At 42.2% G+C, this 27,245-nt stretch overlaps 1 protein-coding gene across 3 annotated transcripts in view; it reads right to left on the bottom strand.

Annotated features, from left to right (window-relative positions):
- The window catches only part of HACE1 (HECT domain and ankyrin repeat containing E3 ubiquitin protein ligase 1), an 838,224-nt gene that overhangs the window by 714,652 nt on the left and 96,327 nt on the right, over nt 1-27,245 (bottom strand). For all 3 annotated transcript variants that reach the window (XM_069606519.1, XM_069606520.1, XM_069606521.1), the window contains 2 exons: nt 26,677-26,766; nt 5,018-5,122 (listed from right to left, as the gene is read on the bottom strand). In XM_069606519.1, coding sequence (XP_069462620.1) covers nt 5,018-5,122; nt 26,677-26,766 — 195 coding nt within the window. The remainder of the gene's footprint in view (nt 1-5,017; nt 5,123-26,676; nt 26,767-27,245) is intronic.

The raw sequence follows: 27,245 nt of genomic DNA, 5'->3' as shown, positions 1-27,245 counted from the left end.
TTGCACAACTAGGCATGCTAAGCTCGCTTCATTCTTTTCGGAGCAACTATGATATATCCCCTGATCATTAAAATGATTTGAAAGATCATTGATAGAGAAAGGCATTGAAAAACTGATTGAAAGGTTTCGAGTTTTGAAAGCAGTGGTCTTTTGTACAGAATTGCATCCCTCTGTGCTCGTTTTAAAAAACTAAAAGATTTTAAATGTTAAAATATTGCCTCAAAACTTCTCTTCGGAGTCTTGTTCAGGTACTTCACTCTGAAAGCAGAATTTATCGAAACCATGAGAGAGGTAGAGCGAGGGGAGAAGAGAAGGAGAGAGAGAGAGAGAGAGAGAGAGAGAGAGAGAGAGAGAAAAGAAAGAGGGGGAGAAGGAGAGAAGAAAGGGAGGGAGGAGAGAAGAAATAGAGGGAGAGGGGGAGAAAAGAGGGAGACAAAAAAGAGCTAGAGGGAGAGAGAGGAGGAGATAAGGGGAGGGAGGAGTAAAGTGGAGGGAGGAGAAAGAAGGAGTGAGGATAGAAAAAAGAAAGACGAAAGAGAGAGGGAGAGCATCAGAGAAGAGCTAAGAGAGAGGAATAAGTAGGAGAGAATAAAGGAGGGGAGAGAGATAGTGGGCACAGACAATCTACACTGATGAGAATGATTCTTGGAGGACCGGGAGAGACCATATAATGAGTTTGCTGGCCTAAAAAAAATAGGATTAAAAAGGGACAATAGAAGAATACATGATGTGGCAGAGGTATCCGAAGAATAATCTTGAGACTTTTGTGTACGGTTTGTTTGAAGCAAGCTTACAGAGTGATCCTCTGCAGAAAGTAAAGTTAGACCGGGTCCAGGGTTGGATCCCTACGCAAACACTGCTAGTTGGGGTCCCCGAAACATCTTGGTACACCTTCACGATTTTAGTGTTGGAGAAAGATACTTTGATTGGACACTCATGCCTCATCTTCCAAGACGTTTGCCCTCTTATTCTCACCAAACGACAAGGCCTACACTATTTGACAGAACATCTGCACAAGGAGATCATGCCTTACCAGTGGACTTTATCATTTAATATCGTCTTCATTTAAAGGGTCAGTCAACATCACCTAACCTTGGCATATGATCAGTTTTGATCCTGCAAGGAATGAGAGCCACTGGCCAGTCCAATGAGAAAGTAAAAGCCACCAGGCAAAATGAGAGACCATGGGTCAGAAGCATTGCAAAAAAAGCCTTTGGGGATGAGGGGGTAGGCTAGAGATAAGATCCAGGATGTTGACAAACCTTAATCTAAAGGTTATTCTGATTCTGTGTTGAGGAATTTTATATTCTCCAAGGACTTGTTTATGAGACTATTGGATCACACAGAAAATTATTGTGGCTTTATTGTGGCTGTTTTACCACAACGCCAAAGTTCAAGTTATGTTTATTGGGTACAACAGAATTCAGGATTATCTTTTTTCCAGTCATAAGCTTAGGAGCAGCCGCGATCTTCGCATCAAATCCTACCGGGTGTCCCCTGCCTTCTTCACTCAGTTCTGACCTATGAGATCCTACCCCTTTAGCGTCAGCCTTGGACAATGGATGGTTATCTGTAGTGTGCAACTATCGCCCTTTCTCTATTGCACTCTTCCTTTGGAAACTCCTGGAGAACTTGGTGTTCCCCCAATTGACCCAACACATTGATCTTGTTGGTTGTTTACATTACCATCAATCTAGATTCTGAGCATCCAAAAGGCACGGAAACTGCTCTCCTGAACACCCGTGAAGAGCTGCTCGCAAATCTTGACTCTAACTCTCCCACTGTTCCCATTCTCCTCAACCTCTCTTCCAACTTTGATGCGGGCAACCACTCTATCCTCAAAGCGGCTCCAGGATATCCTTGGTATCTCAGACCAGGCACTAGATTAGTTGACCACCTTCCCAACTGACCACCCCTCCCAGGTGCTACTGGGCTCCTTCTCCTCCACCACCACTTTCACTGCTTGCAGTGTTTCCCAGGGCTCTACCCTCTCGTCCTGACATTTCAATATCTACTTTGCACCACTTGCTCACCTGATCTCCACCTTCTCTCCTCATTTCCAGTGCTACACAAACGACGCACAACTCTTCTTCGAGCTCCCCTCCTCAACTGATCCAGAAAATAGGGCTGCAAGACTTATCCTTGGCCTCAAGCCCAGGGACCATATCTCTCCAGCTCTAAAATGTCTCCACTGGCTTGTGGTCACTACAAGGATCGAATTCAAGACACTTTGCATCATCCATAAGGCTGTGTGGGTCCTGGGACAACGCTACATGCAACTCTCTCTCACTAAATACTCTCCCTCCAGAGCCCTTCGATTTTCTTGCTCCAACTCTCTGCTGGTCAAACGCTTCTCCAAGCAGAATGCTAGGGGCAGACCCCTCTCTTCGGCTGGCTCCCTCCTCTGGTACAGTCTCCCTCTCTCTCTCTTTCTCTCTGTCTTGAACCAGACCATCTCAAGTTCTGCAAACAACTCAAGACCCTTTTCTCCTCCTCCTCCTCCTCCTCCTCCTCCTCCTCCTCCTCCTCCTCCCTCCCATGGTAACAATCCCCACAGCCGCCGAGATTGGTGCCCTGGTCCCTCAAGAGTCCATTAAGGTCCTGGCCATCTGCCCAATCGCCACCAGCATCCATGCCCACCCCTGCTCTCTGCGCCCACACCGGCCAGTGGGTGGTTTTGTCTCAGCCCTTCACTTAACTGATGGGCGCTAGACCTCCCTTGCTGGCTTGTGATGTCTCTGCCCATGCACTTACCCGTTGCCTCCCCAACAGGCACCTCTGGCACTCTCCCTCCCCCTGTGCACCCTTTTAGCACTTACACCCCTACCCACCAGCCCTTCTCTTTCTCTGCTCTTGCATGCTGCAAATGTCTCATGGCCTAATAGGACCGCTGTTTGTTTAATTATATATTCATTATCTTTTCCACAATTTGCTCCCTTCCCTTTGCCGTGTGGCGCTTTGAAAGACTTATATTGTATAAGCGCCATATAAAATAACCAATAAATAAAATACTGGGGTAAATAAATTTCAAATTCCTCCCCTTCTATCTTTCTTTCCTTTTTTCTTGCAATTGATAAGCTACAGGTTTAAGCTTTCTAGTGTTTGAAAAGACTGAAAGCGGGCCACTCCTTCCTGGGCCTAGTGACATAGGAAAGGACATGCATCTCTACTAGTTATTTGTGCACCAAACAAGCGTTCTGCACCAGATGACTCATTATCAGGTCGATCTAGTGAAAACATGCAATGAAGTTCTTATAATTATCTAAAACAGAATTGGTGGCTGAGAACAAAAAGGTACAGCTCAAGACAATGCCAGGTTCCAAATCATAAACTGAACCTTTTATCAATCTGTCACGAAATCAGGGCACCACCAGGCCTGAAAAAAGTTTAGGCGGCTCTGCCATATGGAATGGAAAGTGGCGTCACAGTAAGTGAACATATTGTAAGTTACAATCTGCAAATTTCTGTCAATTGGTCTTTCACAAATTAAAGAATGAGAGACAAGACAAATAAGCATTTCCCTTCAATAAGGCAAGGGAACAGATCTCCCATCAGCATAACATAACGTTGCTGTCTAAGAATTAAAGGTGCGCAGCTTTAAACCTAAGATCTGTGTTAAAATATCCCGACCACAGAACAGTTAACCCTCAACCAGTAGTTCAATTCACTGCAGTAAATGTATGTTTTTGAATGCCTCAAAAACATCCTCGGTGGGGACGCCCACCCTCTGAAAAAAGTTGGTAGACGTTGTCCACCAGCATGTACCCTTGAGTACCCTCCAAGTGTGTCTTGCAGAAAACCATGTGGTCAAATAAACTGATAAAGAAAGTATTGACCTGGCTCCGTTCCCTTCAAAGTATTCAAAGGACAGGACTACATGCAGGGGAATCCATTCGCACACCCTGGTCACGTGGTTAGGGAAACCTTGAAAGAACAGTCAACTTTCAAGTTGTGGATCCTAGGGAGATTGATATTCTCTTTTGGAAACCTTTTCCATTTCACTTCAATAGTTAAAGTGCTGGTTTTAGATACAAAAAGCATAGGAGAATGGGTACACACAGCAATACACATTTCACATTGCAGATCACCACCATGTCAGAGCACATCACTGGCCCATTGTGGTTTTTAAGCCAGAAAAGACCACGCTCTGGAGAAGCTGTCAGTTGCTGTAGAACAGGAAATCTTTTCAAGTTTCAGCCACTCCTCTGTTACTAACTTGCTTTATACATGAACGTCTAATAAAATTCAGAATAATTAAACGCTGTAGATGTTAAATTAAATTCCCCACTGGTGATGAAGCAAATGCATTCTACAAGCTTTCATGGTAATCTTATTATGTCTGCCCGCTGTTATGTTCAGTTTGAGAGAGATCCAAGAATAGCGTCATACTTCAAGTCATGCTCCAATGATCAGCATTCACTAAATCACCTTTGGCTAACCAGAGCCATAGCATTATTCGGAAACGGCAGCAACTTCACAAGAAAATAGCACAATTCAAGGCAGTGTGCCAATTTCAGAACCAATAGGAAAAACAAACTGGATAACTGTATGAAAGACTTGTGCACAGGACAAGCTGATCACCTGCTTATGATGAAACCTCAACATTAGGGAACCAAGAGCAGCAGTGGTCGCATTCCATGCTTTTAAAGCGCTGACTGCATATCCTCCAAACTAGAAGGTATACACACAGCATTTCTTGTGACGCATATGGGAGATGTGTTGTATGATCAGAAATCTACACAGAATTGTCATTATTACAGTGGAACGTCACAATTTTGGGGATCAGGTCACAGGATGTCCACTCCACCTTCATAGCAGCATCACTTTATGGTGGCAGCTATTACATACGCTGAGCAAGGGTGGCAACATATTTTACCCTAGAGCCATATGTGTGTATATTCACGCACAGATAGAAGTACAGTTGCCTAGAATGTTTTAAATTGGCTAAGAAATAAAATGCGTCATTCTGATTAACACATTCTCTGCTGCTGTTCGCATCTTTAAGGCTTTTTCTTACCCATTTCTAGCTGCCAGATGGAGGGGTGTGCACCCAGAGATATCTTGATAATTTGGATTTGCTCCCCTCTTTAATAGCAGGATCAAGCATTCTACAGAACCACAGCTGAAAACAGAAAAAAAGAAAAAATATCAGGAGGCTTCACACAAGACGAAATTCAGAATGAGGTTTTGCCGGTAAAAACAATGCTATTGTCATGTAAAGCTATACTGAAAATCACTCCGGTTTTACCTAAATGATGCAAAGCGGTATATCAATGAAAGTCTTAGGTCATCCACAATTAAATGTGTGAAATGTCAAGATAGACATTCCCCGAAGTTGTTCAACAATCACATGTGTTTTGCAATGCTTGGCATTCGTTTATGTAACGAGGCTGACAAGCTTGAAAAAGAAATCTATTGAATTAAAAACTGTGGTGTAATCATTTACTTCAAGGTTTAGGAGGAAAGAAACATTCACTTTGCTGATCTTGAGGACTCACCACTCCTGGATCTCACCAGGTTTTTCCATTCCAGATCCCATTGCAAAGCATAAAGTGAGTGTTCGCAACAGAAACAGTCAATCCCACTCCTAAAACAGTAGAAGCACATGGTCAGTCAGCATCAACCTCTAACACAACCAAGGTCACCCAAGGGAACCCTTTTAATCCAGGCTAAAATGTTCAAAGGCAATCACCATTAGTGATTTCTGAGGCACCAGCAGCACTGCAGCAAAACTGTATATAGACTAGGATGGGAAACAGCATCATAGTTCACCTGGTATTATATAGATGGAAGAGTTGCTCAAATGAGTCCTTTCAGTAAACATTTTTAATGGAGAGGGTGAGGGGATAATTTACCACAAAGACATTTCATTACGTCACAGGACACAACCAAACTAACTGATCAGGCCGAGTGGCGATCAACCTCCTGGCAGATCTATTTTTCATCCTCTATCTTGTGAAAACAGCCTTGAATTTGGTTGTATTTGGATGGGTTTTATGAGCAGCACAACACACAAGATTCAAGAAATACATTGGAAACGTATCCCTTCCTTTCAAAAGGTTCCAATTTCTCAATGCAACGTCGAAAAACAGCCATATGAGTGAATGCGTGAAGCATCAATTTTGGATCATTTCTAAAGTGTTTGCCCATTGTTGAGTTGGTCTGAAAAATTAGCCTTTAGGAAAGGCTTCAAATGTCTGAACCCTAACCACCTCACAATGACTTACATCGTTGACGGAGAAGCACGAAATAGCAGCAATAAAGAAGTTCCCAAATTGTACGAGTCTCACACAACTTTCCATAGAAGTGTACAAGTGGTGAAAAGCTATGCACAGAACCATTATTGGAATTACAGGTTGAAATCCTGCCGCAAATGCATAAAGGACAACCAGAACAGTAGCCTGCACCCTTCAATCTGCAAGGAGTTCTTTAAAGATTAATCCATTCACATCTCTTCTCTACAGTCAATTTCCACATATCTTCAGCTATGGGCTTGATGGATGTTCAGGACTGCTTTGCAGCAAAGAATACACATTTGACCTGTCCAGAAGGACTCCAAAACGAATTCTGAAGATCAAAAGGTAGCAGTCAAAGCTAGTTCCATCACCCATTTTTGATAACCTAAAGCTTCACATCTGGCTCTTTGAGAGCTAATAAGCTAATAACAGACCTCCAAAAGGGCCTGATGTATTTGTGTCTATCTTCGTCTGGATTGCATCTGCAATCCTCATGAGATGCTAATTTTGCAAGGCACTGTAGAAAACTATCATAACCATCCACTGAGAATCGGGTTGCTCAGTGGGGTTAGCAGGTAGACCAACATTTCAAAGGAAGCAGTCTCCAAAAAAACAAAAGGAATTAAGATAAACTAAAAGGACACTGTCTGCTTTGGCTTATAAGTAATATCAGATAATTCAGTAGCTGTTGTGAATTTCCAATCACCTTTTATTCAGGATAGAATCTCTTCCTTATCTAGTCTTCAGCATTTGTAAAGCGACTACAACCAACATGGTATCGAAGCGCTAATTAATGTAGAGATAAACCAAAGAAAGTAGCAATTAAAACTGTTGGATTTGAAGTTGCCACTAAAGCATGGAAGCTGATCAATTCTGCAAAGTTCCATAGGAAGTATATTCCAAGCATTGATGGCTGAGAAGGTTTAAAGTGACATTTTCGAATGCCGTATTTTTGAAATGCCATTTTGTCGACACAAAATTGCTGAAATCTTTTTTTCAAATGTTTTTTTTTAATTTTATTTTTGAAATGGGGGTTCCGATCCGATTTGCCTAAACATTGTAAGGTAATAGTAGAGCTGACAACTTTATTAGGTTGTTCAGTCATAGATAAAGAGTCAAGATATAATTCCAGATAACTGATTTTTTAATTTTAATTTCAGATTTTTTAAAACTCCTCATTTAAAACTTGACATACACAATAGATCATTATATACAATGGTATACTTTTCCACGTTTTACATTACTGTGTTCAATGTGGTGATCATATTCAACAATTGACAAGTAGCGGTTTACAATGCTCTCGACAAGTAAATACGAATGTCAGCCCAGATGTCCCTTGGCTTGGATGACATTGGCATCATTGTAATTAAGAGTTCCTTGCAATCATTAGCCCACATTAGTTCTTTCATCCACTCTTCTTTTCTAGGTGGATCGTTGAGCCTTCCACTTCTTTAGTATACACCCCTTAGTTAATATACATGCCAAATTCAAAAACCTCCTCTGACATTTTTCAGCTACATCACGCTATTCCCCAAATAGACATCCCATGGGCATCCTTTCCATTGGTTTATCAATTATGTCAGTTAGAGTTGTAAGTGATTTCAATCTGGCACACACCCAAGTCACGCCCAGCATGTAGTGCGCAAATGAAACCCTTATTTATATTTATCTATAAGTTCACTATTCTGAACGATATACCAATCATATCACACCCTTCTCCTGAGACCCCCCCACCGCCCCCAGTCACACTGAACCAGGAATCAGGCTAGTTTGCAAAGGTAAATATTTATTTATGTATTTAGAATTTAATCACAATATATTTTAATATGTAACAACAATCAGCAATGGGGTGACAGAACACTGAATAATATCTTTAATGCACTAGGAATCAAATAATGAGCACAAAAACAGTTGCAGCACAGAAAAGAAAACTTTTGGGTTGGTTTGGAACAGATAGCCCTATGGTTAGGGGTTCCCCCTGCAACACCCCTCAACCCACCAATAGGCAATTTAAATAGATGTGAGGAAAGAGCAGGTATTCAGGAATAACACAGATCAGACAGTATATCACTCCCACCTTCCCCCTTTAAACACAAGAGAAAAACAGAATTGACGTTTCAACTATGGCTTTGGAATTGACTAAGCAAAAACACCAAATGTGGTCAAAAATGCTTAAATTATGATACATTTCTATGGGAGCCGCTTTGAACAGATGCAAACAATCACAAGCAATGATTTAGTCAGAAGAAAACCTTTGAAATCTCAAAGTCCAAGTGGGAAATAATTTAAAGCTAATTCACACGTGTAAACATTTTCAGAATGTCAAATCGCGGCAAACTTTTCTTTGTGCGATTTTTGCTATAAAAGGGACAATCGCAAAGTTTTGCACTGTTTTGGGTTCTGTGGATAGCTAAGGAAGTAGGGTACAACTGGGGGTTGAAATTTCGCTTCTATCATAAAAACTGAGGGAGTTATAGAGGTTTTAGTAAGCGACGTTTTAGCAAAATAGGCGCGAGAATGGAAAACAGAAATTCGGGTTTAAAAATGACATAGGTTTTCTTATACTATAATAAGGACTACAAAAAAGAGAGTGCCACACAGGAATCAGTTATTCATGGCCGCTCATAACTATTCATGTTTGATACTCTAGTTTCCGTGTGGTTTGGGAATTACTTTTCTTAATCAAATCAATAAGAAGTCATGGTTTAGTAACACAGATGAGAGAAAAGTCAGCGCAAAAATAGTTGGGATCATACAATGCAGATATATTATGGGTCACTGTTCTTTCCATTAATACTTACATTTTTTTGTAATGGTTCTGGTCATTGGATCGGGTCGATCAAGGAAAGGACAGCACATCAGGCGCGGGACTGGATCAGCGAGGCCGGTCACCGGATTTGCACAGGATCTGCCCTTCTTGTTTCTGGGTATTTCAAATCAGCTGGTTAGCGAGTTCTTCACACAAGCCTTGTGGTGGCACGCCAGATAGTTTCAGGATACTAGTTCAGAAGGCTTTCCCACACCACAGAGCTCCACTTGGTTGTGAGAATAAGTTTGAGGATTTAGGCCTTGCTGGAAATCAATAGTTCTCTACTGCTTGGCAAGGTTCTGGGCATCTGCATCTGGAAGGATGGTAAAGCTGGATGTAGAATGCTGGAACAAAATGCTTCGCCGGAATCAGGAAAGTGAGTGAATCAGTGAGTTCCTATGTGTTGTCAGCTGTCTCTATTTATCCTTTCAAATGACATCACAAAATGGGTGTATGGGCCGGCTTAACTAAGCTTGCCCCTGTGAACTGGGATTGGAGCAGGGCCTCATTTCCGCCTTGCATCTGAGTGATTGGATCAAGGCCGGATGATGTCACATTTATGGTTTGGCTTTAGTGCTTAGAAACCTCCCCTCAGCTACTAGTGTCAAAATCGGATTTTATCCTATATACATATTTCTACATTGGTCACCTCCACACAAACCACACGCAAAGATTCCATATTTGATGTAGCATCTGTTCATCAAAATCCCGCAGTCGTGGGATCTTGTTTCACCTTTCTACAGAATTTTGTCCTTTTCACCATGAACACAATTTCCAAACATTCAGGAAATGTCCACAAATCTGTGGGTTTACCATACGGATGTGTGTGTAACTTTTTACAATTTTAACATTAATACAGTTCACATAAAAGCACATATATTGCCATTCCTGTCCAGAATGTGTTACGCAGTTCTACCGCCTCTTGAAACGAGCAGCCAAAAATTAGACTAGCAGATCTGTCTTATATTTTTCATCACTTTGGATAACAAGTTATGAGTCTCTCAAAATTGTTCATTGTTTATTCTTAAGAGCAAATGGTCCGCCTTTTTGTCTCACCCTGGAGTCCAGGAGCAGACCCCGCCTTTGGGGAATTCCTTCCAGGAGCAGTTTACGACCCTTTAACACGTCCGTTTCCTAATCTATTCATTCTCTTTCTGTAGACAAACGTCTGGCCTAATCCACAATTATCATCTACCAGTGAGTTTCTGCTGAGAGGATTTCCCTCCCCTTGGGAGAAACCTATTTTTCTACTTCTTGCAGCTCAGCCAGGCTAATTTATTCTTAATTTCTTATAGTCCAGCAGAAACCAAACTTGTTGCATCAAATGACATGAATAGATTACTCTTAGCTTTAACTCTATGGGATCAAAAACACAACTGAGATCTGTATTCCTTTTAGCAACAATCCTTTTATGTTTGCTAATCCGGCAGACTTTTAGTTTAGATACTTTGAAGTTTCATCAGGAGCGCATCTGACTGAGCTGTCATTCACAGGTAGCCCAGTGTACTGCACACAGATTTTGACAGGAGCTGTCAGTTTACAGACAATCCAGTTTGTCTGAGGAAATGTTATGCTCTTTACACTTTAGGACTTTGTATATTTGCCATGCTTCATTAGATTACATGAATTTTAACCCCAAGCATGATTTTGAATGTTGAGAAGTGTTGTGTATAGGCATTTTGGAGTTTTTAGCAACAAAGCAAATGTCATTTATAGGCACATTTTGGAGTTTCATTTGCAAAGCGCTGCTTCTCTCTCTGCACTCTGTTTGCTGGTCATGGAGCCCACTGGCACATTTTCTGCAGTGTGTGCTCTATCCCAACACATATGCACCATGGGTGGCAGGTTGTGCATCCATCTTTTTGTGTGTTTAAACAGGCGGTTTTGGAGGTTTTTGGCGCTCACAAGAGTTTTGCCGCCATTGTTGCCGTTTCTTGCACCATGACTATCAGAGTGATGCCGCATAAGATAGCGGAGTGGGTGAATACATCCCACAGAGTAGCACATACCGAATCCCAGAAGACCTGAAACCTAAGGCAGTTCCGGGGCATATGCATATAATCTGCCCCCTTTTCCACGCAGCAGGGGTAGGCAAGTATCTTTCTGTTCTACGTAGATCTTCTTAAGTCTCACAGGTGTTTAATGGAGGTTGTGAAGTATTTTAAATGGTGCAAGTTTAAATCGTGTATTCATGGACACCTCCTTAGTGACGGCACACATTTTATGCCACAGACCATCATTGATTTCTACTCCCATGTGTGCCTCCCATTTCCCCCTTGCACTATGAGTTTCTTCTGGGGGCCCATCTACTATAATTTTGTACAAAGTGGCCACAATTTGTCAGCATTTTATGCGTTTGATATATACATTACACATGCATGGTCTGGGGTGACGGGGGAGGTTCTACTGGGAACATTCCAATGTTTTCCCTACTGCAGCCCTTAACCTGTAAAATTGCAATATTTCTACAGCAGTACCTTTGTGTTCCCTCTTCCATGTCTGCAACATCAAGAATTGCCCTTCTTAGAAAAGATTCCTGATGGTGGAGTATCCCATTCACTCCAGTAGGCAGTGATTTTACCAAATTAAAAATAACAAATATCATTTAAACAATTTTGCCGAATAAAATACTGAATTCTTTAAAATATATATGGGGGTGGGGTAAGGGGTTAAAACAGGTGGGGAGGGATTATAAACAAAGGGAAACAGGGGACTTGGGAGTGGGGGCCAAATAAAAAAAAATAATAATCATCATTCTTTTTTTGGTAACCATGCGTAGATAAAAAAAAGTTGTTGGTATTTTTTTGGTAAAATCACATGCACCATTCTCTCCCAGTGCTGTCTGATCTCCCTGTCCTAGGTGGGTAGTAATTTGAGGAACTTCCACAGCGGGCTGCTTTGTAATACAGGGTCTCCCCCGCTATTACCTTGAATATTTTGCACCATGCAGCGTGTGTCGATTGTACTAGGTCATAGAGGCAGTCATCTTCATATTTCCCTCCCATCAACAACGTTCTCAATTCGGCCCCGGCCCGCTCAAGTGTGACATGTGGTGGGACTACTTCCGTCCCAAACCAGTAAGCAGCAAACTGCACTTGCATCGCCACGGAGTATAATTCAGAGTGTGTTCCCGCCAACCCCACTCTGTGGTACGTATGTGCCATTTCCTTCCATTCTGAGTGCCATAGGAACTGTGGCATCAAGCCATGGATCTTGTCAAAAAACAATTAACATATATGTAGAGCAGTACGAGCAGGTTTGACATCTTAGTACGATTAGATGTTCGAGTGGGCACCGCTGCGTCACAGTCTACGTCTATGTCTTCTACTGTGCAAGTTTTCTAAATCGTTATTTGGTCCTGCTGCCAGAGATAAAAGCTCCACCTGCACAGTGGAGTGCAAAATATATCTCAGAATTTTGTCTGGGTTGAATGACCCAAACGCCTGGAAGGATCTGTGTGAATTTATCACTACAAGTTTGTATTTATGCATTCCGTTTAGGTCATTGTTTTAGCAAAAATATGTTCCTTTACACAAAAGCATCAGTGCACAAAAAGTCAGAAGTATTTATTTCACAGAGGCATAGGCTTTCTTAGTGTGTCCAGTGCATTTTGGTCCTAGCGACCATCTTGAGGGACAAATTTCAGCCTAGGTTGGGACTTTGACAGGTTTTTGTTTTCCTGTCAATTAATCGTAGGTAGATTCTACTTCATAGCGGTCAAGTAACCTATTGAAACATCTTATCCTGAGGGGTGTGTGGGGTTCCTATTGAGTTCTAGTGGCATTGATTTTGCTGCATAAACGCGGACACAGGACACTAGGACCGCTGGGAAGTCGGATTGACATCTCTAGCTAGGCTGCCACCAACCGCTAAGGGTATATGTTTAACTTCCTTGCTAACTGGTGTTATTGCGCAATGTAATTATATGTGTATACTGTTTCCCAAATACTTTAACACTCAGATGTTTAATTTAATCTGGTGACCATTTCAAGGGGTAGTTTCCTTGGGGTTCCACTGTGTTTGTGGTCAAGGGAAACATCTAGGATTTGGTGTAGCTTATTTTAAAGCCAGAGAAATCGCCAAACTGAACTTTGTCATCCATAATAAGGTCTAAATTTAGGATCTCTATTATATAATAATACGTTGTCTGCACATCATGATATGATTTCCGCAGGGTCAGTAATCCGGATTCCTCGGTTTCTGTGTAGTGCCCTGATTAGGTCTGCCATAGGTTCTATTGAAATTGGAAAAAGGATAGAGCAAAGGGGGCATCCTTGGCGGCTCTGTGTTCCCAAGCTAAAAAGGTCCGACAGCATAGCATTAACTAGAACCCTGGCCACCGGGTTTGCATATAAAATCTTCATATAGCTAACCAGCTGCTCTCCAATTCCACATCTGGATAACATTGCGTATAAAAAGTTCCACGACACCTACCAAAGGCCTTTTGTGCGACGTGTGACCACAGGGACCACAGGTGCAATCCGTCCAGCACATTAAATACCCGTCATATATTAAGTGTTGTGGATCTACCCGGTACAGATCCTGCCTGATCCCGATGACTCACATAAGGCATAAGTGGTAAAAGTCAATCTGCAATGATTTTATCGTATATTTTGGTGTCTACATTTATAAGGGATAGGGGTCTGAAGGTACCGCAATCCTTGCTAGCCTTCCAAGGTTTGTTCAGCACCATTATAGTGGGAGGTAACTGATTATGATTAAGCAGGAATTAGTTCTCCCATACCTTAAGCAGGTACACGGCCACGGCATCAGCATATTCCTTGTCGAATTCTGCGCCTAGTCCATCTGACCCCAGCGCTTTGTTTCCCGGGAGCTCATTTATTGCTTTTAAGATCTCCTCCACTGTGAACGGGGTGTTAATGCTGTCTCTCTCTGCCAGTCCTTGCTCAGGTCTTTACTCCTCTCCATATTCCCTAGTTGTCCTTGGCTTCACAAAGTATTTATTCTCCCTATCCACCTGCTCTCTAAACTGGTCCATCAGTCCTTTCATTTCCGTGAATAAGGACGGGGATGGATTCTTTGCGTATTCTGTTTATAGAGCTTTCAGCTTGCCTTCACAGGTCGCATGTCTCTATGTATTGATTTAAGTACACCCGCTTCCTCAGAAATAGCTATTCCTCATATATATACCTTAATGGCTTGCCAGACCGTGCCAATGGATACCCCACCATCGTTGGTAATAGAGAAATACATATTAATCGGTTACGGAATGCTTGCCCGGAAGACAACGTTTTGTAACGCTGCAGCCTTAAATCTCCACGAGAACCTTTCACGCAGAGACTCACCTAGGCTCAATTGCAGCTGAATGGGTGAATGGTCCGAGTAGGTACGCGGGTGAATAGCCGCCTGTCACACTTTGCTCCCCATGCATCGTGACACTAGAATCAAGTCTATTCTAGAGGCTAGATCATGTACTGTCGAGTAATAAGTAAATTTGTGTGCCTGTGGATGTAGCTTTCTACAGATATCACAGATCTCCAAGTATTCTACAATTCAGGATATGCTGCATGTTGCTAGTGACAACGGTCTGGACGCAGTCCCCGGCCTAGCCGTCTCTAAGTTTAATATGGTATTCATGTCCCCTCCCCAAAACATCGGAGTCAGAAGGTATGATGTTAGTATCTCTGAGATCTTGTCATAGAATGCTGGATCCTCTTTGTTAGGGCTGTAGGTGTTCAATAGGACCATTTCGGGTCCTTGTAACACACAATGTATTATCACATATCTCCCTTCTAGCTCTGTATGATGGTGCACAACTGAATTTCAATGCTGCGTGAATTATAATAGTCACCCCCTGGATTGAGTGGAGTAGTTCGTATAGTACCTGTCCATTTTTTGCAAAGTTAACATTGATGCTACCTTTAGCGTGGGTTTCCTGCAATAAGACAATGTTGGTTCTAGGTCAATTTACACATGCCATCATTTTACGTGATTTAGAGAGTTGCTGAGATCCCTGACATTCCAGCTTAGAAAGTTAATATCACCCACACGAAGTGTAATACATTTCCTCTGCAAAGCATTAATTTGAGTAACTATCATGTAAATCTCAGTCTGAGGAATCGTTACAAATAGTACAGTGTACTGTGTATGCCAAGTTAACATTTTGAAACTTTCATCCCAACTTGTCCCTCCCTCTCCCGCCCTCTGCACCCCAATTAGGGTGATGTCATCCACCCCACCACCTACACATTCTCCCCCCAACAATAGCCAGCATCCAGGGAATGGAGGTAACAGCCAATCAATACTCTAAGGATCCTTAATTCAACATTTATTCTGAAGTCCTGCTACGCTTCATACAGGTATGACCCAGCCTAGACGCAGAATTGCGATTACAGGTCCACTGCAGACCGCTATCTTAAGTCATCTTGCAGCTCGTTCCCACCAGATTGTTAGTCATTCTCATGGTCCATTCTGTCCTGAAAAACTAACACACAGGGATTTTACTCAAATACACATTACCGCAAACAGCGGGTATGTGTCCTTTCTGTTATCAGAGAAACACTGTAACACACAAAACAGAGTAAGGAACAAAAGCTTCACCGGAGCTATTTATTATATTGTGCAGTTAATGCAACCCTAACTCTTTCCCTATAGGGAGTACACTATACTAACCCTGCATGATGTTTCTAACCCTCAAAAGCGATGATGCGCCGACTACCGGCAGGGAATGTATGGGGACTATTCTTGCCCTATGTCGAAACAATGGAAAACCTTTTCACAATGAACTTCCACAATAGATTTTATACATACAAATTTCATACAGCTATGGGTCATTAGCCCAAACAATTAAAACCAAAGCAGTTACGGGAAAATCATTTCCAGGCTGCACCCTTGGATGAAACAGCCAGGTCACGTGGGACTCAGCGTCAAACACTCTGACAATTTATTTGCCCTCTGTGAGGTGTGTCTGGTTGATCCAGGAGTAATTTCTAAAACATTTTTTAAAGAATATAAGTGTCGCGCAAATTCTCAGCACAACATGCACTCTATGCTCAGCTCTTTTTTTACAGGTGCATGAACCATTCTCCTGTGCGAGAATACATGACACATCTATAAAAGAAAACATAGATTCTGTAACATTGATTCAAACAATTTTTGTCTAAAAGTGCATAAGTCCACTTGTGTCACTCTAAATGAGGTGACATCTGTATGTCTGGTCGACCGGTTTCAATGATGTCTTGCGTGTATCATATTCTTCAGGACCCATTATTGCTTCTTTTGACCCAATCAGCAAGCCCCACAGGGGCGGGATTGCGACGTATTCTGTGGATAAAATGGGAGAACGTCAAAATGACTTCTCTCATATATGGGAAAAAGCATGTGGCATTTCTTACTGGCTCTTATTGATAGAATGAAATAATTTTACTTTCCAATGTACTGAACCAGTCAATTTGTGACATTAAAAAAGAGGCTATCTTCACCCTACCCCATCACCATTAAGTGCATGACATCATGTCTAACCTGACAAGATCATACCTGCCCAACTGTTTGTATATGCGAAGAAGAGGCACACTCGATTTCGGCAGTGTTGCCACTTTCAGATAGTCAAGTTGGGACGCCTAAGATGGTACTTAGTCTGCAACATAAGAACACTCATGTTACATTGTCTGTGTGTGTGCTCCCAAGGTATCACATCACCTTGTCCTGAAATATATTATCCCCACAGTTCTAAATCTATTTATCTCGCCACTCATAAACATCCCTTTGATGAGATGAGCTTCTTGTGGTCTCGCAACCTTATTCGTGATGCTTTTGAAGGGGTCCTGCAAGAAATGTCCTGTGGGGATAATATATTTCAGGACAAGGTGATGTGATACCTTGGGAGCACACACACAGACAATGTAACATGAGTGTTCTTATGTTGCAGACTAAGTACCATTTTAGGCGTCCCAACTTGACTATCTGAAAGTGGCAACACTGCCGAAATCGAGTGTGCCTCTTCTTCGCATATACAAACAGTTGGGCAGGTATGATCTTGTCAGGTTAGACATGATGTCATGCACTTAATGGTGATGGGGTAGGGTGAAGATAGCCTCTTTTTTAATGTCACAAATTGACTTGTTCAGTACATTGGAAAGTAAAATTATTTCATTCTATCAATAAGAGCGAGTAGGAAATGCCACATGCTTTTTCCCATATATGAGAGAAGTCATTTTGACGTTCTCTCATTTTATCCACAGAATATGTCGCAATCCCACCCCTATGGGGCTTGCTGATTGGGTCAAAAGAAGCAATAATGGGTCCTGAAGAATATGATACACGCAAGACATCATTGAAACCGGTCGACCAGACATACAGATGTCACCTCATTTAGAGTGACACAAGTGGACTTATGCACTTTTAGACAAAAATTGTTTGAATCAATGTTACAGAATCTATGTTTTCTTTTATAAATGTGTCATGTATTCTCGCACAAAAGAATGGTTCATGCACCTGTAAAAAAAGAGCTGAGCATAGAGTGCATGTTGTGCTGAGAATTTGCGCGACACTTATATTCTTAAAAAAATGTTTTAGAAATTACTCCTGGATCAACCAGACACACCTCACGGAGGGCAATTAAATTGTCAGAGTGTTTGACGCCGAGTCCCACGTGACCTGTCTGTTTCATCCAAGGGTGCAGCCGGGAAATGGTTTTCCCGTAACTGCTTTGGTTTTAATTGTTTGGGCTAATGACCCATAGCTGTAAGAAATTTGTATGTATAAAATCTATTGTGGAAGTTAATTGTGAAAAGGTTTTCCATTGTTTCGACATAGGGCAAGAATAGTCCCCATGCATTCCCTGCCGGTAGTCGGCGCATCAGCGCTTTTGAGGGTTAGAAACATCATGCAGGGTTAGTATAGTGTACTCCCTGTAGGGAAAGATTTAGGGTTGCATTAACTGCACAATATAATAAATAGCTCCGGTGAAGCTTTTGTTCCATACTCTGTTTTGTGTGTTACACCATTCTGCCCTGAGCCACCTCCAGACGCTCCTACAGCTGTTTTGCTTGGGATAGAGATATTTGACTAAATAAAGGTCAGCGATTCGTTGTGTATTGTAAGAAGAAAAGAAATACACCTTGCCATTCTGCTGGATTCGTAAGTGAGCCAGGAACGGCATTGAGTATTCACAGCTCTTTCTCTCAGCATTTTCTTCACAAGCATGAACAACTTTCTCTCCAGCTGAACTGTGGTTGATAAATCTGGATAGATGTGAATCATGTTCGATTCGTACTGCAATGATCCTTTCGCCAGGAGCAGAATTAAATCCCCATAGTTCATCACCCTAGTAATAACTGGACAATCAAGTGCCCCGGTTTAAGTCTCATTGCAGGCATTTGATGCGCCCTTTCAATCACAAGCGTGTTGGACAGGCCCGGATCATCCAGGATCTTCCGAAGCAGGCCTTCAATCAGCTCCACCATCTTTGCTTTACCCCCGGGCATCAGGACCAAGCCCATCAGCTCTGGAAGCAGGCATTCAGATACCTTTTAAAACCCCAACAGCCCCGGCTTGGTGCTGTTTGGGTTCAGTCCTGGCACCTTAGGCGCCAGGCTCATCATGGAAATCAGTCCTGGCCCCATAGGGACTTTTAACCCTAGATATTTGGGACCTTACACCATTAAGGCCATTATCAACCCGGTGGCCGTCAAATTGGAATTACCCTCTAATATGTAAATTCATCCTGTCTTTCATGTTTCACTTTTAAAACCAGTTCAACCAGAACAAGATTAACCAAACCACTGGACCCCATCTTGATAGATGGAGAACCTGAATTCGAGGTAAAAAATATCCTGGACTCCAAGATGGTTAAATCAAAACTTTTTTATTTAATCGATTGGAAGGGCTACGGACCACAAGAAAGGTCATGGGAGCCTAGTGACCACGTTCATGCACCTCGGTTAGTGAAGAGATTCCATCGGGACTTCCCAGACAAACCAGGGCCAAGGGGAAGAACAACTTTAGGTGGGGCCTTGGGGGGGGAGTGCCGTCATGATGCCTACCCCCGGGCATCAGAACCATGCCCATCAGCTCCGGAAGCAGGCATCCAGATACCTTTTAAAACCCCAACAGCCCCGGCTGGGGGCTGTTTGGGTTCAGTCCTGGCGCCTTAGGCGCCAGGCTCATCATGGAAATCAGTCCTGGCACCATAGGCGCCAGGCTCATAGACTTTACTTACCTGATGCAGACCATGCTGCTAGTGAGTCCAAGCCAACGTGAGGCCTGGATGGGACTATTTTTCTACAGGGACTACTTTTTACTCGGGCGTGGTTCTAGGGAACTTCTTACATGGAACTACTTTGGAGGCTATTTAAACCACGCCCGAACAACAGCACACGCTTCCCATTATTCTGCATCCAGCAGCGTAACGCTCACCATGCCTGCAGTCTACATCCAGTCTTCTGCCACGCCTGCCTCGAACCTGGAGCTCCTAAAACCAAGAGGAAAGAAAAGGACAAGATTAGAAAACAAACTATTTCGAATTCCTCACCTGATTTCGGATCCATCTCGACTCCGGAGCTGGAAGGAACATCATTTCTGTACGCGTCGCATCTCCAGCTACAGCGCCGCGCCATACTCACCAGTCCTCGCAGCATCTTTCGATTCGGCGCTGCCTCCATCATTTCTTCGCCGAACTCCGGCACCTGAGGGACAAAAGAAAACAACAAGGTGAGCCGAGAAAACCAACAAATAAAACACTTATCATAGACTTACTTGATTACCACCGGAGGCATTATTCTATAACTCTCCACATCTTCATGTGCCGCACATGCAAAGGGAGAGAAAACAACACGTTAAACACCGGCAACATTTACCAGACGGCGTTGGGTAATACAGACTCTTACCTGAGCGCCACCAACTGCCAGGAGGGGTATCTTCTCACAATCTTAGTTGCAAGACAAGGAAGGAAGGGGGGACAAGAACGAATCATCGGACATATTGAACTCTATGAACTTGATACTTACCGAACCTTGCCAGGAATCTCAGAGTCAATACTCTCTGGAACTCTCCCACGCCTTCAAACCAGTGAAGTAACTGGCATCAACGCGCCCCTGCAATCCACGCAGGATGGAGAGCTCATCATTTAAAAACATAAGGTGAGGTTCCTAAAAGAGGATATCGGAGGTGGCAAGAAGGGAGAACGAGAACAGTGGGAGGGGGCTATCACTCATAGCCATGGGTGGCTAAATCCCTTTCTCCACTTGCAGGAGAATACTTCTACGGATCAAGCAGACGAGATTAGGCAGGCCAGTCCAGACAGTCATCTTGGCACTACGCATCACGTTGGTGGAGACCGCAGCTGTCCGGGTCCGATCGACGCCCCTGTGGGAACCAGGTGAGCGTAACATTTGCCCGATCCTCTCAGGTATGCCCAAAATCCAGATATTATTCCCTCTTGATCTTGATTTAAGGTCTTCACACTTCTGCAAAGCCGCCTTTAAGTCCTTGGTTGGTTTGGCCATTTGGGTTTTGAGGGTCTGAACATCATCTTCTACTAGACAGAGCCTTGAGCTTTCCTGGTCCATTTTGGCCTTAAGGGAGCTAATAATAGAAGTAATGTTGTCTAGTTTTCGGTTTATGGAAGCAAAGCCATTCTGCATAAATTCCTGTATTTACTGCAAGTCAGGGTCCTGACTCGTTTGCGCGTCCGCATCATACGCCTCTGCAGCTTGCGTAGGCCGTGGTCTGCTCGTTTGTCACGTGAATGCCTCCATGTGGCTCTGTTTTTTAGCACCTTCACCCCCTTTGGTCATGATGGTGTGAAGCCTGCGTAGTGTGGGTGCAGCTGTGCTGATGAGGCTTTTTGAGAGCTGCATAACTCCCCCTTTGGGTTTTGGGGCTAGTTGTCCCGATTCCTCTAATGTTCCATGTGGAGTGGGGCGGGGGTGAAGGAGTGGCTCTTACAGGCTGCTTGGGCCTCCTGTAGAGATTAGCTTCCCAGTGTCTCCACGAAGGAGCACTCCCGTGGCAACGCTGCAGCTCACTATACCACTCAGCCCCTGGAGCCGCTCTCTACGGACAATGGCAATGGTTTTGCAGGCACCAGGTCTCGCCTTACGGTCTCCTCGGCGCCAAAGGGATTCCCAGGGGCAAGACCTGGGAGATGTCCGCCACGCCTCAGCTCTAACAGTGCACAGCTCTGCCTTGCTACCTATGATGAGGTGCTACCCAGCTCTTCCTTGTGTTGGCCTCCAACCCCCATACCGAAGCACACAGTGGGTCGTGTAGCTTCTGTTCTACCAGTGCAATCACCCTCACATTTTCACTGTGTGTGCCTGGCCCTTTAATTCACCATTGCCTGGAATGATGGTGTCAGCGGTTCCATATAGCGGTACGTCTACAGGATTTTATGGGTGGCCTTCGAAGAGGCTCAACAGCAGGCAGCCATTTTGTAGGCTGCTCATCAGTGACCCCAATTTTAATATCAGATTTGGAATGGAAATTGCATCATAAGATGTTTGGTAGATTGCGATGGAATATTTAATTCGAGTCATTACGAGCAAATTAAATGGAGCACTGCATACCCCAAATGCATCCCAGAATGCGTATCTGAGGAACTGTTTGGGTTTTATACAAATACTTTCCTGTTTATTAACCCAATTACAATTTCTGCTGATGTATTTTAATGATTTAATTCTGTGCACAATATGATTGAATTATTTCATGGATATGTTTTTATCCAAAATAAACTTAAAGAAGAAAAAGCATCATGATAATCAGTCAAACGGTTTAGATCTGAGAGATTGGAGGAAAACATTAGACATTCTGTTAAATGCATTCAGGCGGAGCCAGTTCCAATCCAGCCACTTCTTAATGTGTTGGAAAACACCTGCCACAATGGTTTTATCAGCATAATTCGGAAATTAAATATTTTGTGAAACCAGCCAGTCATGCAGTGTCATAAGATAAACAGCAATGGAGACAAACATGCACCCTGAGGGGCTCCATCCACAATGTTCACTGCCTCAGATTCATGGTCCCCAATCTTTACTCAAAGGTCTATTTTTCAAGAACGATGAGAGCCATTTTGAGGCCTTTGAGGAAGGTCCTGCAGCCTTGTTTAACCTAGCTATACTTATGGAAGAGGTGAGGGTGTCGAAAGTGGCTGAAAAATCAAACATTAACAGTCCTACTGAGTCATGGTCCACAATGTTGAGAAGATGGTCTTTAACATCAATCAGTGTAGTTTCAATGCTCATGCCTGTAGCAAACCCTGATTGATAGTGAAGAGGCGTTCCCGTTTCAGATGAGGTTGGAGCTGCAAGTTGGCTACCTTGTTGAGAAATGTCAAGAAAAATTGGATATTGGTAATTGGTCTGTAATTTAGAAGATCATTAGGATTCAGAGATACTTTCTTTAACAGAGGAGTTAGCCACATTTTCTATTGCAACTATTATAATTTATAGAACAACTATTTCCACAGACCACAATGTAACATGATTATAAGCAAGGTATACTTTTGCGAACTATGCACACCCATTTAGTTGAAAAAACACACTGCCCTAGCATATTCTAATCTATGAGGAGTAGTGACTTTTCCTTGTGTTTAGAGACTGGGAAGAGCACTGAGATAACTTTCATAAACAGTTGCCACCAAAAGAAAGATGCTTACATTCCTTGATTAAAAGAGTTTCAGATTTTTAGGGACCTATTGTTTTTCCTACTGGATGCATTTTAGTACATTATTAGACCCGTCAAACTGATTCCTTCCAGTAGAGTTTTCCTGCTAATTTTATATGGCATAAAGATGTACTATTTGATGCATGCATTACTATTTGATGCATGCATTGTTATGAAACTGCAATGCAGATTACACCCTTTTCCATATTTAAATTATTTGTATGTGTTAGGAAACCCACATCTATGTTCTTTTTTCTAAAGCTGGCAAAGTGGGGTTCATTCTGTTGTATGGAATTTTAAATAACTAAACCTTTGCAGAATGTCCCACAGGGAATCTAACGGCCACTGGGGAAGGTAGGTTCGAAACAACCTTTCACCTGCAGACTGTCTGAGGCAGGAAACACTAAGGGCCTAATTCACAGAGCAGTTTTGCCAATATAAAACGCTTCTGTGAATTAGACCCTAAGTGTTTCTTTATAAGCCCTTTAAACCTGAAATAACACGTGCACAGCAATACTGAATTTCATCACAGATGCAGGTATAAAATCTAACTGAAAATACATATAATTTGTAAGTGTTTGTTTTGGTTAAATAGACATGATAGTTGGACATTGCTACATCAAGAACTTAATTGATTTGTGATAATAAATCTATGTGGGCATAATAACTGGAGTTTATACTTATAGTATGACATTTTGTCATTTCTTTTCTCTGTATTGCCTTTTGTTTCTTTATTTTATTGTATACGAGTGATCATTGTAATATCATAATAATATTGTAACAAGCAGAGACATTACAATTGTCAGTTTAATAGCCAACAATGTCTCGAAGAAGCTTACGGCAGTAGGTACAAGATCTATATCCTGAACCCGCTCACAAACACGTGTAGGCAAAGTTAGGGGGAATTCATTAATTGCATTCCAATTCATCTCAATTTAGTTTAAAAGATCAATGTATTTATTTTGATTGGTGTATATTGTATATCTTGTAATGTAACTAGGAAAATACGATAATTTCCTTAGAAAGGGTTACTTGTTCCTTAGATATCATTGATGTTCAATTAGTGGTTTCTAGTGGAATTGGATTTGGAGTTACATTAGAGAAATTAAGAGCAGAAAAACAATTTTGTCTTTGTGATGTCTGGTTTTAAGGGCTCTAATGGCAAATAAGACCCCACTCCTTATCTTTTTAAAAGACATATACTTCAACTTAAACACTTCTGCAAAGACAATTGCCTGCAAACCCCTGTCTTGATACTCAGAGTGCCCCTTAAACAAAACAAAAAGTTCACCATATTCTGTGTATTCCATCACTGGGTACGCTGTATTTGTTTGTCCTTTAATTTTGATTAACGCCTTGTATTTTACAGGACCTTGATTGGGGCATTTCTTTTATTTGGTTATCACATTACTATTGCTGCTTTGGATGCTTCCTTGCTAGTGCACACCCCTCTTGAAGAGTCTAGCCCATCATCAGTCCATGCTACCTTAAAGAAACAAAGTAGGAGTATCATTCATGTTGAGCCTGGTTCCCTGTATGTTTGAGAACACTGCTGGTTTAGTAGTGGTGTGGGGCTGAGTAGGTGTTATAAACCACTGCTCATGCCTGTAACTCCTGCAGAGTAGTAGTCGTTTTGGCACAGCAGCCTTGCTTGCTTGGGAAAGTGTCCCTTTCTTTGAATAATAAAAAGGGAACTTTTTTCAAAAAAACATTTCACTCCCTGTACATTGTACCGGGGTGTGAATTGAGCTAAGAAACTGAATGAGGGTCTGACCTTCATGGCACCACCAATCCCTCCTTAACTTGGTGGCGAGCCATTAATGGGAAAAGGAGCCTGCTAGTCAGGTTCTTAATACCTCAATAAGCCATTTGAAAGTGTATACCCTTGGTGATTCGTAATGTTTGCCGCCACTTTTTCAAGCATATGTGGATACAAAATGATGCAGGAAAAATATACACTTCAGACATTATGAAATGTTTAACATCCTACCTCATACACGGAAATATTTGTAGGTAGGCCTACAACATACATAGTACGAGCAACAGGCATGCATTCGTTTGTGCTCGAGTTGCGGCAGGGATATGGGTTTCTTGATCTTGTTTGCTGTGAAGTTTACATTAGAAAAGCTAAGCATCGCCCTCATTTTGTATTTGCATTGTGTGCGACTTTTACAATGCTACAGAACATGTGGGGTCGTCAGAAGTAGCAGTTGCTACCCCTGGTACTCCTCCCGATACCCTGGCACTGTGCCTACAACTCCTGGTCAGAGGCAGTACCAGTGTTCAAAGGCCCACACACTTGGTGTCAGAAAGTGATTTATGTCCGAGCACAGCATCTATAGCTGCAGAAAAGCATGTTGGGTCTGAAATAAATCTCTTTTGCTCCAGTCGTTTCAAAATTATTTGGGCACCATCACAAGAAGCAACACACCCAGAAGTGCGAACCGAATCCAATTAGAAAAGGAAATCAACAACGCTAAACAAGTGCACCCGAAATTGCATCTTCTAAATTATTATATTCAAGTATTTGCTGTTTGTTTGTCTTCTCATTTCTTATGTGCGACACTTTGTGCACAATTACTTCTTTAGTCATTTTCAGAAATGACCCCCTTTCAGAGTCTGAATAAAGGGATGGAGATGGCACAATCACTTAAGGCTTAGCTTCTACCAACTGGTCACAGTTTTGAATCCCAGCAGAGACCTTCAGCCTTTCACCCTTCCAGCCTGGATACATTCAGTAGTATTCAATTGGAGAACATTTAGATATATTATTTACAGGGCTACAAATGGTAACAAGAAAACTGAAACATGTATAAGGATTGTTTCACACAACAAGACTTAAAAACTGTAGCTTCATATTGTGGGGTTCATATATAGTTTGGTGATTTACAGATCACCTGTCCTGAGCATAGACAGCAGGTTCTGGCATTGACAAAAACAACACACACAATTATATGTTGGGGTAAAGCAAACAGTGGTATGGGAGGAATAGCTAAATTAGAGACTGCAAAAATGGGATAACTGTGTACATATCCTATCTTCTCCACTTTAGCAAATTGTGTGATCCTGGGCAAAACACTGTACCTCAATTGACCTAATGTACCTTATGTCCTCAAAAAAAAGATTCCCTATAAGGGATTTAGTTAGGTTTTCAATATAAAAAACAGATAAGCTCAGATCTACCACTAAATTGGCCATTGTCATATCCCAAGAGCCCCCAATATTACCTACAACCCATCCCTACCACCTTTCCCAAATCCACACGTGTGCTTTTCTTGACATGCCTGCTATGGTCTTTTATCAAACATCTGCCACTGCTGGTGAGACATAGCATGCCCACTGGCACTAGGTTGTGGCATATGATGGCAGCACCTGGCCATTTTTATATGGGGAAAGTACCTGCCATGCATGGCTTTACCTAGCTCTATATGGTTGATTGAGGTTATGCTTTGCATATGCTAGCTACACCTGGCATAGTATGGCACTACCTGGGTAAATGTGGTTGCACTTAGCATACTGTGGAGTGTCTGGGCGTTTTTGGCTTTATTTAGCATAATTCTACTACACCCGGTATGTGATGTTTGACTAGTATACAAAGCTAACTCCCCTGAACTATGATGGCTCTGTTCGGTGTACACTTGCCATATCATGATTCCACTCATGGTATGTTGATGCAGCCAAATAATAACATGCGATTAGCAAGGAAAATAGCCTTCCGTCAGCATTGTTAATATTTGTGGAAATGTAATATTAGACTTATTGTAGTATCACCTTCTGTGTCACCATCTGGCCCAAAGGTCACCTGACAACACTTCTAATGATTTAATTGGGTGAAACGTCATATGATGTCACTTCCTTTGATGTCATTGAATCGGTAATGTGACTTCTGCTACCCTAGGATTTGGATGAATTGATCTCGCTGCTTGAGAAGATGAAAGTCACAGAGGTGCAGGACAGTTTGGAAATGTGAAACCACAACACAGGCAAGAACAAACTAGTTAAACTTACTTAGCTGCAATGTGTAGCAAGCTCCGTTTTACGCGACCAAATGCATAATTCACATCAAATTTTGAATTTGACAGAAGTTCAGACACAGACCTGAAAGACACAAAGCATTTTATTTTGGACAGTGTAATATGGAGGTATGGAATGACACAAAACCTTTAATCGCTGATACTGCACAAGGGTTCCATACTGTTTCTGGTCATATAAAACAATAGCCCAATGCCCCACTCATTGCTTATTTGGTCAGCTTTGAGTTGTAACCCTAACATGGTTTGTCAGATCTACTAAAGGTTGCAAGAGGAAGACTACAAATAGGGGTTATGTAGCAGAGCATGGTAGTTTCATTTGGACCACATTCTAGGTTTGACTTTCGCTCAATACGCAGTTGTAAAATCGAAGCCCATTGAATCCATGTTTGAAAAATTGTATATAATTAATCACAACTTCACCCAAAACATCTGAATTACACAAAGTCACCTTGAGTGAATATCAAGTCTATTTCGTGCTGCTTTAGAGAGCCTAGAGAGGGGAAAGGGGGGATAGGATAGAGAAAAACAGAAAGAGGCATGGGA

The sequence above is a fragment of the Ambystoma mexicanum genome, chromosome 4p, assembly GCF_040938575.1.
Source record: "Ambystoma mexicanum isolate Mex_15411 chromosome 4p, UKY_AmexF1_1, whole genome shotgun sequence".
NCBI lineage: Eukaryota > Metazoa > Chordata > Amphibia > Caudata > Ambystomatidae > Ambystoma > Ambystoma mexicanum.
This window is presented reverse-complemented; position numbering and strand designations above follow the sequence as displayed.